The 13,878-nt window shown below is 43.9% G+C and overlaps 1 protein-coding gene across 1 annotated transcript in view; it reads right to left on the bottom strand.

Moving 5' to 3' along the window:
• ADAMTS15 (ADAM metallopeptidase with thrombospondin type 1 motif 15) overlaps window positions 1–13,878 on the bottom strand; it is a 109,895-nt gene that overhangs the window by 42,938 nt on the left and 53,079 nt on the right. The window contains exon 2 of the mRNA XM_068240392.1: window positions 5,272–5,404. Within this exon, the coding sequence (XP_068096493.1) occupies window positions 5,272–5,404 (133 nt within the window). The remainder of the gene's footprint in view (window positions 1–5,271; window positions 5,405–13,878) is intronic.

Below are 13,878 nucleotides of genomic sequence, written 5' to 3'. Positions count from 1 at the left end.
TGAGCCCCCCTGCAGGGTGCATGAAAAAAAGGCTCCAGGAAAAAAGGGCGTGGCTGGATAAAAAATTGGCGGGGCTTGAAAACGAAATCTCATTAACAAAAAAGTTTGTTTTCAATTGGGCCCGGAGTGAAACTGAAAACATATTAACGATAAGTTTTGTTTTAAAACAAATGGGTAATCAAAATGAAAAGATATTTACTTTAAAAACAACTGTTATATAATTCAAGAATCCATCTTAACCTAACCCTACTCTCACACATAGCTCTTCCCTAGTGATGCCCAATCCTAACCACCACCCCTGGTGGTGCCTAACCCTAACCACCTCCTTGGTGGTGCCTAATCCTAATACCCCCCCCCCCCCCCCCTGCACAAATTCCCTTACAAACATAGAAACGATAGTATATTTGATTAAGCTAAAATCTGTACATAAAAACGAAATTATATGATGAAAAAAGTTTCAAAAACGATAACATATTTAAAAAACGTAAATGTTCTAATGTTGAAAATGATATTTATCCCATGCCCTTTTCTCTGCTTTGGGCACCGTATTACCTATAAATGCATTAGAGTCTATGGTGGTGCCCAAATTGTACATTAGCCACCGGCACCCTTTTTTTCTGCTACCCTCCTGCAGCTCCAATCCATTCCTTAGCACAGTGATCATGTGACTGTCCAGGAATGGATAGGGCACAGAATACAAACACCAGGCCAGGCATAAGTCATTATGAGACACAGTTACAGGGAGAATATGTTTTGAGGTGAATATAATAACACACTCCATCAACCAATCTCTGCAGGAAGAAGGAAGACTGGACATCAGGGAGGGCATACATCGTTGTGCATATTTAAAACAACAAACTCATATTCAAGGAGCCTATGTGAATATACTACGTTATAGGCACAAGTGAGCCTATAATATAGTAAGAGCGAGCTATCTGGCCTCGTCCATATTCCTCTCATTATGTTTTCCAGTCAGCAAAGGTCCCAGTTTATAGTACCCTCTGCCATGAGTGATCAAATGCCAGATATCCAGACGTATATTGTCATGTCTGTTAACCGCAGTCTTATCTGTGTTGTCCTTTCCACAATTTTAACTTACTGGGCTACTCACAGTTCAGTGTAGCTTACTAATAGGGATGGCCCTGCCTAGGTATACTCATGGGGAAACGTGATCAGTTTGATCAGCTGATTTGTAAGGTTCTGATTTGCTGTGATGACACTGAACACATGATCATGACCAGCAAATCAGAACCTTTTGTATATATCAACTGATCACATGCTTCTCTGTGAGTTCTTCGAGGCAGGGCCATCCCTACTTACCAGTACCACATTTAAAGGACACCAGGGCCTTGATTCACTAAAGGGTGCTAAGTGTTAGCACGCTAGTGAAAAAGCACTTAGGACACGAAAACGGCTGCTTTACGTGCTAATATGTGCGCAACCGTTTGCGAGCGCAAAGTTTAGCACTGCGTGGTGCGCGCAAGACGTTGCACCGTTCGCATGCTAAGCGTACTTAGCACACGAACGGTGCAATGTTTCGCGCGCACCGGTGCGATGTTTTCGGCACACCAACTTAACACATGATCAGTAACAGCTTTAGACGTGCAAACTACTTAGCACCCTAGTTTGCACGTCCAAAGCTTTTAGGCGTGCTAACTATGTTAGCACCCTTTTGTGAATCAGGCCCCAGAAGTGAGAGGGATATGGTGGTTATCATATTTATTTCCTTTTAAACGATACCGGTTGCCTGGCATCCTGCTGATCTTTCATATATCAGTAGTAACTGAATCCCACATCTGAAACAAACAGACGGCAAATCCATTCAAACTTCAGTCAAACATACGGTCTGCATGCTTGTTCAGGGTCTATGGCCAAACATTTTTAGAGGCAGAGAATCAGCAAGGCAGCCAGGCAATTAGCACAGTTTAACAGGAAATCCCCCATCCTCCATAATTCTCTCACGTTAGGTATCATTTAAGGGCCAAGTAAACTTTTCCATTGCTGAGCAAAATTCAGCAATCCATATCAATGTGCAATACACCAGCACATTGGACAATTCATAGATAGCACTGTCTGGTCTGAGGAGCACACTGATGCATTGTGCTGCAGTACATTCTGATAACGTACTGTTGCATACATTTGTGTGTGCAACACAGTACTATCCCATTTAATCTAGTTGAAAGCGGTTAGCATTGTAGACAGGGAGCAACACAGATGCCATGCGTTTCAGGTAAGCACATAATCGGTCACCTGCATTGCTGAGCAAAGAAACAGTGAGTCCAGGCCCTAATCAATTCTGTTGCCATAACCTTGTTTTTTGGAAATGCTCTGAGCACCACCTTGGATACAAGGAGATGTCAATGCTGGTAAACCAAAGAAAAAAAGAGACATTGAAAGTGTAATTCAAAGATAATCCTGCACTGAATACTTTACCGGGAACAGAGATTACTAGTGACATGAACTTGAAACAATATGGACATCTGAGGGATGGTGGATAAAAGGTGTTAAAAAAGTTTGACAGGTCTAAAAACATATGTAAACACTGTCTTGAAGTGGCACTTTGTTTCCAGATAACGCTTCAGTGAGAGTGAATAAAGACTCTGCCTACCTAAAGAAAGGGACGCCATGACTAAAATAAAGTGTCCTGGCTATGACATTAGCAGCCTTCAGTTACATTTTTAGTGGTTAAAATTGATTCTTATCAGAAACATTAACAAGCACCAATTTGAGCGATCAGGGGCTCGGAATTGGAATCCGTGATCAGCCGCGATCACGGATTCCGATTCCAAATACATATGTAATTTCATCCGCATTCCGGACGTAATCTCAGTTTATGGCCGTGATCACTAGTCGGAATCTGTTATTAACTTTAACAGTTAGTTTACGTTTCCACTAGTGCACACCGAGCGGGTGGGCGGGATCGCAGGCGAATCCCATGAGCTGTGCCATGCATGGCTATGGGAATCTCAGCCTCCACCGCGAATTCTGTAGGGGGTTCCGGCCGAATTGCTACTGCAAGCGATTCGGCCGGTGGCGCCGTTATCCCCTATGGCAGAGTTTCCTTGCGCGATTTGCCTGCGGGGAAACTCTGCGGATTCGCCTCAGTGAAAGAAGACTGAGAGGGGTGGGGAGAAGCGGAGATCGGTGGAGATTGACTGGAGCAGAAGCAGAGCTACTGCGCACAGCTCTGCCTCTTCCAGGAAGCAAAATTCTGCGATTGCAGAATTTTGCCCTGGGATTTCAGGGGGATCAAGACATCATTCTGCCGTGGGGATGCGGCGAATCAGAGGAGCTGGGGGCTGATGACATGGATTGTACAAGGGTGCCAGGGGAAAGGGGAAGGCTTATGCAGGCTGGTATAGCTCAGGGTGCGAAGCCCCACTTGGCCGGGGCTCCGCATTCTGGCTATCCCAGCCTGCATGGGGGATAAGGGGTTGAAGAGGCTCGGGAGGGGGGACCCCATGTCATTTTTTTTATTTTCCACACTCTGAACATTAAAAAAAAAAGTTTCAAAAATATAGGTAAAGTTGCCAGGGATCTTTATACAGCCATATTGCAGCTGTATAGCGATCCCTGGCCAAAGCGTTGCCACTTCCGTCATGAAATTCATTGCTCTTTCATTTGATATATGTAAATTTACACTAGTTACATCGCCTGTCATTTACCGCATTTAAATGTATACTTTTTTTCAAAAACTATAAGGTCTTTTTGAAAAAAAAAAATCTTGTTTCCACTGTACTACTTAACATACCCTGCAAATTTGGTGTTTCTAGCACCTATAGAGCTTTGCAATTAACCATTAAAGTTAATCACAGATTCCGACTAGTGATCACAGATGTAAATCGTAATTCTGACTTGAAACCGTATTCAAATCAGAATTCCGATCACAGGTCCCAATCACAGGTTCTAAATAAATCACTGTCATGTTCCTAGTACAGATTTAACAACTTAGTTAAAGAGAATCTGTATTGTTAAAATCGCACAAAAGTAAACATACCAGTGCGTTAGGGGACATCTCCTATTACCCTCTGTCACAATTTCGCCGCTCCTCGCCGCATTAAAAGTGGTTAAAAACAGTTTTAAAAAGTTTGTTTATAAACAAACAAAATGGCCACCAAAACAGGAAGTAGGTTGATGTACTGTATGTCCACACATAGAAAATACAACCATACACAAGCAGGCTGTATACAACCTTCCTTTTGAATCTCAAGAGATCATTTGTGTGTTTCTTTCTCACTGCAGTTCTCATGCACTGAAGTTTCAGGCTGCTCTTTTTTCTCCTGCAAACAGCTTTGCCCTTGTCTGTAATTCTTCAGTATGTGAAAGCCCAGCCAGCTCAGAGGACGATTTATCCAGCTTGTAAAAGATAAGAGAGAAGAGAGAAGCTGCTCTAATCTAAATAATACACAGGCATTGTGCATAGAGGGGCCTGGAAGGGGGAGTTCATATCAGAACCACAACACTGAAGAACTTGGCAGCCTTCCAGACACAGGCTGACAAGTCTGACAAGGAAAAGATACATTGAATTATTACAGAGACTGTGATAGCAGAAAGTGCTGCAGTAAGCCAGAACACATTAGAATAGCTTTTGGAACTTGTAGGATGACAAAAACAGGATGCAATTTTTGTTACAGAGTCTCTTTAAATTAAGTTTGATTTGAATGATTGGTTGAATTTTTACCTTACCTTTTTGTAATTATTTCTGTGCTAAGCACATTTCACTGATTTATTTAGTACCTGTACTTAACATTCCTGAGGCCAGAAACCCACTAGAAGCGATTTTCAGAGCGATTTGCGATTTGAAAACTCTTGCTAATGCAAAGCTATGGGTGTGATCCCACTTGAGCGATGTGATTTTATAAAAATCTCCTATAGCATTGCATTGACAAGAGCATTTTCAAATCACTAGCGATTAGAAATCACTCCTAGTGGGTTTCTGGCCTTACAGGTGTTGATTAACAGTCTTTAAAGGTGTTGATTAAGATTTGAGTTGGGCAGTGGAAGCTTTCAAAGGGTTATTTCTCTATTAAATATGTATAATAAACATTTTAATGGTTTCAAATGCATAAAATCAGCCTTTCTATCCTGCCTCACCAAGCTAAACTTAAAATATAGGTTTTCTTTAAGAATCTCCAACAGCACAAGATGTCCTAGGTAAAGACTATGGTGCCAGCTCGGTACAACATGCACTTTCCTTACATTCTGGAGACAGGATACATTCTGTGCCTGAGGTGAAGAGAAATTTCCTGGCATAATGACTGCCAGACTCACCAAGTTCATGTGCTGTGGTAAAGGCTGACGGCAGTCCATCATCCTCTATGACCGAGCAGCTGCGTTTTGGATCACACATTGTGCCAACATCTGCCATGCCCAGGGTGTCACAGGTGGAGGCTCCGCATAAGTCCTGCATGGAAGACACATTAGATATGGTGAATAGTGTACAAGGCATACATAGTGCTGGCAAGGAAAAGTTTATTTAAACAATAGGAAGCTAGAGGGCTCCCTGTCTCCAGAGAAAGAAAATCAGTAATGCATTGTTGATTAGAGAACAATGTGCATTTGACTGAATAGATGGATGTTATAAGTACAGTTGTCTTTTATCAACAAACAAAACATATTAAAAAACAGTTGATACAAAGTGTGGAAAAGAAGAACTCTCTAATCTGACCGATCATATTATCAAATTATCTGTACAGGTGTTACCCTAGACCTGGAATGTCGGTCTGGCATGAAGGCACAGTTAGAGATGAGCGTAATGACCTAATTACGATTTCGCGAAATTTCGCGTAATTAGTGTAATTACGATTATGGCCGTAAGTACATAATAGTAATGAAGAAGGATTTCGCGAAATTTCACGTAATTTTCGCATTACAGTCGTATCATGCCGTAATTTCGCATTAAACGCTACCATAATTTCGCGTTAAACCGTAACGCTCCGTATAATATAAAAAAGCCGCCGACTTTAAGGGTTAATAGCAAAGCCCCCTTAAATGCTAAGAGCCTCAAATTTGGAGAATATATTAAGGAGATCAGGAGGAATAAGAGGAAAATTTTTTTTTTCAAAAAGACTATATAGTTTTTGAGAAAATCGATGTTAAAGTTTCAAAGGAAAAATGTAAACATTTAAAAACCCGCCGACTTTAACGGTTAATAGCAAAGCCTGCTTAAAGTTTAGGAACACCAAATTCCCAGGGTATATTAAGGGGATCAGTGGGAATAAGAGGAAAAAAATTTTTTTCAAAAAGACCTTATAGTTTTTGAGAAAATCGATTTTTAAGTTTCAAGGGCGAAAATGTCTTTTAAATGCGGAAAATGTCAGTTTTTTTTGCACAGGTAACAATAGTGTATTATTTTCATAGATTCCCCCAAGTGGGAAGAGTTTTACTTACTTCGTTCTGAGTGTGGGAAATATAAAAAAAAACGACGTGGGGTCCCCCCTCCCAGACCTCTTTAACCCCTTGTCCCCCATGCAGGCTGGGATAGCCAGAATGCGGAGCACCGGCCGCGTGGGGCTCTGCACCCTGACTATACCAGCCCGCATGGTCCATGGATTGGGGGGTCTCGGAAGGGGAGGGGCAGCCAAGCTTTCCCCTCCCCCTCCGAGCCCTTGTCCAATCCAAGGACAAGGGGCTCTTCTCCACCTCCGATGGGCGGTGGAGGTGGAGGCCGCGATTTCCTGGGGGGGAGGTTCATGGTGGAATCTGGGAGTCCCCTTTAAAAAGGGGTCCCCCAGATGCCCACCCCCCCTCCCAGGAGAAATGAGTATAGAGGTACTTGTACCCCTTACCCATTTCCTTTAAGAGTTAAAGTAAATAAACACACAGACACTTAGAAAAAGTATTTTAATTGAACAAAAAACATAACCACGAAAAAAGTCCTTTAATATTCTTAATTAACCATTAATACTTACCTGTCCCTTTAAATAAATGATCCCTCGCAATATCCTCGGAAATATTCTATCAGTTACAATGTAACAAAGTTATTACAATGTAACAACTTTGTTACATTGTAACTACGCCGCACCCGACGTCACTCACCGCCGCCGCCGCCGCCACCCGCGTCTGTGCTGCAGGACCCGACAGAGCTCTGAGCTATAGCTCAGAGCTCTCTAAGCATCTTTGTATTTGGGCTCCAAGGAGCCCCATTGGTCCTTAGCAGACCAATGGGGTTCCTTCTGATTTAAAGGAACCCCATTGGTCTGCTAAGGACCAATGGGGCTCCTTGGAGCCCAAATACAAAGATGCTTAGAGAGCTCTGAGCTATAGCTCAGAGCTCTGTCGGGTCCTGCAGCACAGACGCGGCGGCGGCGGTGAGTGACGTCAGGTGCGGCGTAGTTACAATGTAACAAAGTTGTTACATTGTAATAACTTTGTTACATTATAACTGATAGAACATTTCCGAGGATATTGCGAGGGATCATTTATTTAAAGGGACAGGTAAGTATTAATGGTTAATTAAGAATATTAAAGGACTTTTTTCGTGGTTATGTTTTTTGTTCAATTAAAATACTTTTTCTAAGTGTCTGTGTGTTTATTTACTTTAACTCTTAAAGGAAATGGTTAAGGGGTACAAGTACCTCTATACTCATTTCTCCTGGGAGGGGGGGTGGGCATCTGGGGGACCCCTTTTTAAAGGGGACTCCCAGATTCCACCATGAACCTCCCCCCCAGGAAATCGCGGCCTCCACCTCCACCGCCCATCGGAGGTGGAGAAGAGCCCCTTGTCCTTGGATTGGACAAGGGCTCGGAGGGGGAGGGGAAAGCTTGGCTGCCCCTCCCCTTCCGAGACCCCCCAATCCATGGACCATGCAGGCTGGTATAGTCAGGGTGCGGAGCCCCACGCGGCCGGTGCTCCGCATTCTGGCTATCCCAGCCTGCATGGGGGACAAGGGGTTAAAGGGGTCTGGGAGGGGGGACCCCACGTCGTTTTTTTTTTATATTTCCCACACTCAGAACGAAGTAAGTAAAACTCTTCCCACTTGGGGGAATCTATGAAAATAATACACTATTGTTACCTGTGCAAAAAAAACTGACATTTTCCGCATTTAAAAGACATTATTGCCCTTGAAACTTAAAAATCGATTTTCTCAAAAACTATAAGGTCTTTTTGAAAAAAAATTTTTTCCTCTTATTCCCACTGATCCCCTTAATATACCCTGGGAATTTGGTGTTCCTAAACTTTAAGCAGGCTTTGCTATTAACCGTTAAAGTCGGCGGGTTTTTAAATGTTTACATTTTTCCTTTGAAACTTTAACATCGATTTTCTCAAAAACTATAAGGTCTTTTTGAAAAAAAATTTTTTTCCTCTTATTCCTCCTGATCTCCTTAATATATGCTCCAAATTTGAGGCTCTTAGCATTTAAGGGGGCTTTGCTATTAACCCTTAAAGTCGGCGGCTTTTTTATATTATACGGAGCGTTACGGTTTAACGCGAAATTACGGTAGCGTTTAATGCGAAATTACGGCATGAACGAAACGCGAAATTACGCGTTGAAAATTACGCTTACGGTATTTTCAATTACGATTTTAATGGCAATTACGCTACCGTAATTTCGCATCGTAATCGCAAATTTCGCATGCGTAATTTTAGTAATGCGAAATTACGGAAATTTCGGCTCAACTCTAGGCACAGTCCAGTTACCTCATTCCCAAGCTTGGCAAAGAGCTCCTACATGTGCTTTGTACTAAGGTAGGGCAGACACCAAAATTCCAAGGTAAACAGTTGCAATCGCACAATGTTTTACAGTCTGTCCATTTGCTTTGAAAGACATGAAATAATTGCAAAACACTAAGCTTTTTTCTGTTGGTACCTTAAGGTAATGCCTCAAAGACAAGCTAATTACTCGTAATCACCAGCCTACCAGTATCAAGAACTCCCTCCTCTCACTCTATATTTTACTGCAGTGATCTATGGGTAGTTGGATTAACCATGTTTTACATTCTGCACGACTTGAAGTTTAATCTAATGTAGATAAACCACCTACCACAGTAACCAATCAGCATCAATCTTTTTTTGCAGTTACACTATTAAGTTAAACTGTGATTGCCATTATAGGTAACAAGCAGACCTAAGCCCATTTAAAAATGGGCTCTAGGCGACAACCCCCCTCCCTTCCCACCCGTGACTGCAGCTGCTGCCGGCCGAATAACAGCGCGCATGCACACGCCCGTCCCTCATCCTGTCCCTGCTACACATGTGCAGAACGTTGTAGCACGGACACAGGGACAGGAGTACGCAGGGACACTTGCAGATTATTGTATAGGATACTCTTGTTCCAACTGATATACATTTAGCTCTTTCATAAACTGGCTAACTAAAAAGCTATTTTATCACCCGTTTTTCTCCTACATTCGTTGACTTTTCTGTTGAATACCTGGCACTGTTTAGCATTCTACAGACACCCAGAGCTGTTTAATGAGAAGGCTGTGTGAAATGATTGTTTTAAGTAATAGTTCATAAGTGCCTATAAAAATGTTTGTCTGGCAGGCAAGTGGAATTACTCATTGTCATTTGTGCCAGCCTGCAAACAATTTTGATTGTTTGGATTTGTCAGCTGTTTGGCAGAAGCTCTGCAATTAGTGGCCTGCGGCCAGCTTTGTCAGTTCCAGGTCCTTGTCTTGGGGCGCGCAGTAAATTCCAAGGTGAATTATCTCTAGGGATTTATACTTCTAGAAAACAAATAACAGAAAGACAATGCAGCTTTATTTAGGGGTATAATTTAAAAATCTTCAGCAAGGTCTCAAGATTGTCAGGCCAGGCAATGCTGGCACTGTTACTTTGTGTTACAAATCTCTGGGCTCGCTTGTCTTCTCTTTCCAAATCTCAGATATTCTTCACCTCCACATCTACCTAGTTTCTTCATTACTATACATTTTCCTCACTCGCTTCCTCTATGGATGGCCCAGGGGGTGTTATAATATTCCTCTCCCACCTATAGCATTAAATGTGTCCTTCAGGTGACCTCCCAACCTGTTCTTTCACACTTTGGCATTCCTGTGAATCTCAATGCTCCCTCCATAAACAGGATGAGGCACAGCTATTTCACGTATGGACTGGAGGACCTTGTTTCTTAAAGGGACAATTATTCTGGAGGCTGAAGACACAACACCAGAGGCTGTTCTCTGCTAACTGACACATTATTATCACACTTCATTCATACCTGTAATAAGCTCATACTGTGGGGATTATCCCTGCATCCTGTGTTCTCCATGGTGCACATCTTGTGCTAGTATATAATATACAAAATAAACTAATCACATTACAGGTGTGTTATGAGCCTACAACAGTCATTGTGTGTATTTTCTCAAAATGGCGCTGTAATCATGACCCAGAGCATGATGTCAGCCTTGGAGCGCCACTTGATGGCTTTCTCTCTCACCACCCGGTGGCTCTGTAACGCTGACACCATCCTCTGGGTTAAGAACACATGTCATATCATGTGATAGGAAGCCAGAAGAGGATATCGGGTGTGCAGCGCCACTGCAGTGGAGGACAAGGAGAAGACGATCTGGCCGTCCACAGCTCAATTTAATTGATGGGGCTGAATCAGGAAAGATGTGGTTAATCAAGTAGAACACATGTCTTCCTTTCTCAATCCATCCTAAACACCGGCATGGATATGGTCCTGGTGGAGGATTGCCGACCGCCCCCAGCCGATGGGCGGTGGCAAAGACTGGGACTAAACGACCGCAATACGCCCATCGGCGGAGGCGGGCGTGGTTATGCGGCGATCGCGTCATTCGTGACGTGATCAGCCGCCGGCGACTGGCTCCGCCCCCTCACGCTGTAACCCGCCGGCCGTTCGGAAGCGCCAGCGGGTTACTAGCACCCGGATCGCCGCATGAAATAGGTATAATAGGCTTTGTAATGTATACAAAGCCTATTATACAGGCTGCCTCCTGCCCTGGTGGTCCCAGTGTCCGAGGGACCACCAGGGCAGGCTGCAGCCACCCTATGTCGCACCCAAGCACACTGATTTCCCCCCCCTGCCCCCTGATCGCCCACAGCACCCCTTAGACCCCCCCCCCTGCCCACCCCCCAGACCACTGTTTGCACCCAGTCACCCCCCTAATCACCCATCAATCACTCCCTGTCAGTATCTGTCAACGCTATTTTTTTAATCCTAAACTGCCCCCTGCTCTCTCCTGATCACCCCCCCCACCCCTCAGATTCTCCCCAGACCCCCCCCCCCCCCTGTGTACTGTATGCCTCTATCCCCCCTGTAATAACCCACTGATCACCTGTCAATCACCTATCAATCACCCCCTGTCACTGCCACCCATCAATCAGCCCCTAACCTGCCCCTTGCGGGCAATCTGATCACCCACCCACACCAATAGATCGCCCGCAGATCCGACATCAGATCACCTCCCAAGTGCAGTGTTTACATCAGTTCTCTACCCTAAACACCCACTAATTACCCATCAATCACCCCTATCACCACCTGTCACTGTTACCCATCAGATTAGACCCTAATCTGCCCCTTCACTGTACCCATCAGATTAGACCCTAATCTGCTCCTTGCGGGCACCCAATCACCCGCCCACACGCTCAGATTGCCCTCCTATTCACAGGTCATTTTGAGGCATTTGTTTTCTAGACTACTCCTCACGGTTTAGGGCCCCTAAAATGCCAGGGCAGTATAGGAACCCCACAAGTGACCCCATTTTAGAAAGAAGACACCCCAAGGTATTCTGTTAGGTGTATGATGAGTTCATAGAAGATTTTATTTTTTGTCACAAGTTAGCGGAAATTAATGCATATGCACGCTAGATGGAACTCAGTCGAGGCAGCTGTTTGTGGCTGTCTCAACTGAAAATCCAGCATGCATACAGGTGTTACTCCTGCAAGAAGCCAATCTATTCTGCACCGCGCCGTCATCCCTCCAACCCTCTCCATAGCAACAGTTCTTTTCACTTTGGTGTACCAGATTGAAATGCCAGTACAGTGCTTGCTTCCTACAATGCCACCTGCAGAATGAGATCAGTCCTAATGGGTGACACTAATGCTAGTGTACACACTTTTTAGACTGTGGAAATGCTAGGGATCAGCTTATGAGTGAGCTCCTCTCAGGTAGTACATATAGTCATGCCACTGAGTGAGTTGGATGCAGGGAGGTACAGATAGTCCAAATATCAGTAATAAAGTACTACTGATATGTAATTATCAATTTACTTGGTGCTGTATTCTCACACTAACCCCCCATGCCTAACACTAACCCCCCTTCCTAATGTCTAACACTACCTCCCCAATGCATGAAAATAACCTCCCTCCTAATCAGGGTCGGACTGGGCCACAGTAGTACAGTTTTTTCCCTCGGAGGGCCCCACCTCCAGGTCTCTGGTGCCCCCCCCCCCCCATCCTTCCTTGTCTGACAGAGCTCCAATTGCTGCTGTCAGACAAGTGCTGTAATCACTCATGCTGAGAGCAGTGGCGTAGCTAAGGAGCTGTGGGCCTCGATGCAAATTTTACAGTGGGGCCCCCCAAGCACTCTATACATAACAATTGATACGACGCACCAAAACCTGCCAATGGCAACTACAGTGTCAGAGGTGCAAGAAGGGGATGGTATAAAGCTTGTTAATGATTACCACTATTCAAAGTATCTATAGAAGTGATTATTATGAGCACAGGACCAATAGAGAGGTAATACTATATTTGAGGGAGGGCCCTTCGGGCCCCTTTGGCCCAAGGGCCCGATGCGGTCGCAACCTCTGCAAAGTAGGACATTACTTTATATTGAAGGAGGGGACTCTATGCAAAGTTTTGCTGGGCAGCAGTGTCTCTGAATTACAATGCTGCTAAGATCATGTACATTTGGCCCTGTCCATAATACATCATGACCACGCCCATCTTCCAGTGCATGGTCACGCCCTTTTTTCACTGCAATCATGGGATGTGTGGGCCCCAGGTTAAAATGTCTTTGGTGGGCCCCCAGTGTCCCAGTCCGACCCTGCTCCTAATGCTTAACAATAATCCTCCTAATAAAGCTTAACACTAACCCTCCCTCCTAATGCTTAACAATATCCCCCCATCCTTAATGCTTAACAAGCATAACTCCTCCCCCCCATTTCTAATACCTAACAATAATCCCCCCTCCAAACACTATCCGTAGCTGTTATGCTAGTGATAGCTACTAATAAGTAGAAATAGTAATAGCCAATCAGCTAATTATAACTGATTGACTATTATCGAGCACCCAACTTACCTCCTCTGTAACCGCAATTTATATTGCAGTCAATTACATGGCCGCACAGCACCAAATTCAACTGATCAGCCTCGGAGGGACCATTACTGATGTTAATTACGGTAGTCAGTGTACACCATGAAGTACTGTGGAAGATGTCAGCACTACATAAATGCATCCTATGTAATAATTCCCATGTGTCTCTGCGTCCCCTGTCCCTGTGTCCGTGCGTTTGCGCTACTGCGCATGTGCCACACAGACAGCCTTTGGGACAGGGGGAGGACGAGGCCAGGGGCCGGGCGGGCGTGTGGCGGCGGTGTGAGAGACCTAGAGCACGTTTTTAAATGGGCTTAGGTCAACAAGTAATAATAATAATAATGAAAAAAAGAAGTAAACCTCAAACTCATGTATGAAACAGAACAGATACAAGTATTTAGTAAGCAAAGGAAAATCAAACCTAAACTGTAATGTGTCATGGTGAGAAAAACTAGGGTACATATAGTACTAGTCCTACTAATAACTTGACCTAGGTCTCTTTTCATTTTTTTTACATTGCAGGGGTTAAAAAAAAAATCAGTGTTTTTATCTTTCAAAATGAGGTACTTGAACATGGGTCAAATTTAGCCCTGGATCTCCTAAAAAGTAAACAAAATCCAATACACTTCTATTTGGCCAAAAAAAAAAAAGATTA

This window comes from Hyperolius riggenbachi, chromosome 6 (genome assembly GCF_040937935.1).
Source record: "Hyperolius riggenbachi isolate aHypRig1 chromosome 6, aHypRig1.pri, whole genome shotgun sequence".
Classification (NCBI taxonomy): Eukaryota; Metazoa; Chordata; class Amphibia; order Anura; family Hyperoliidae; genus Hyperolius; species Hyperolius riggenbachi.
Note: the sequence above shows the minus strand (reverse complement) of the source record. Positions and strands in the feature narration are given on the sequence as shown.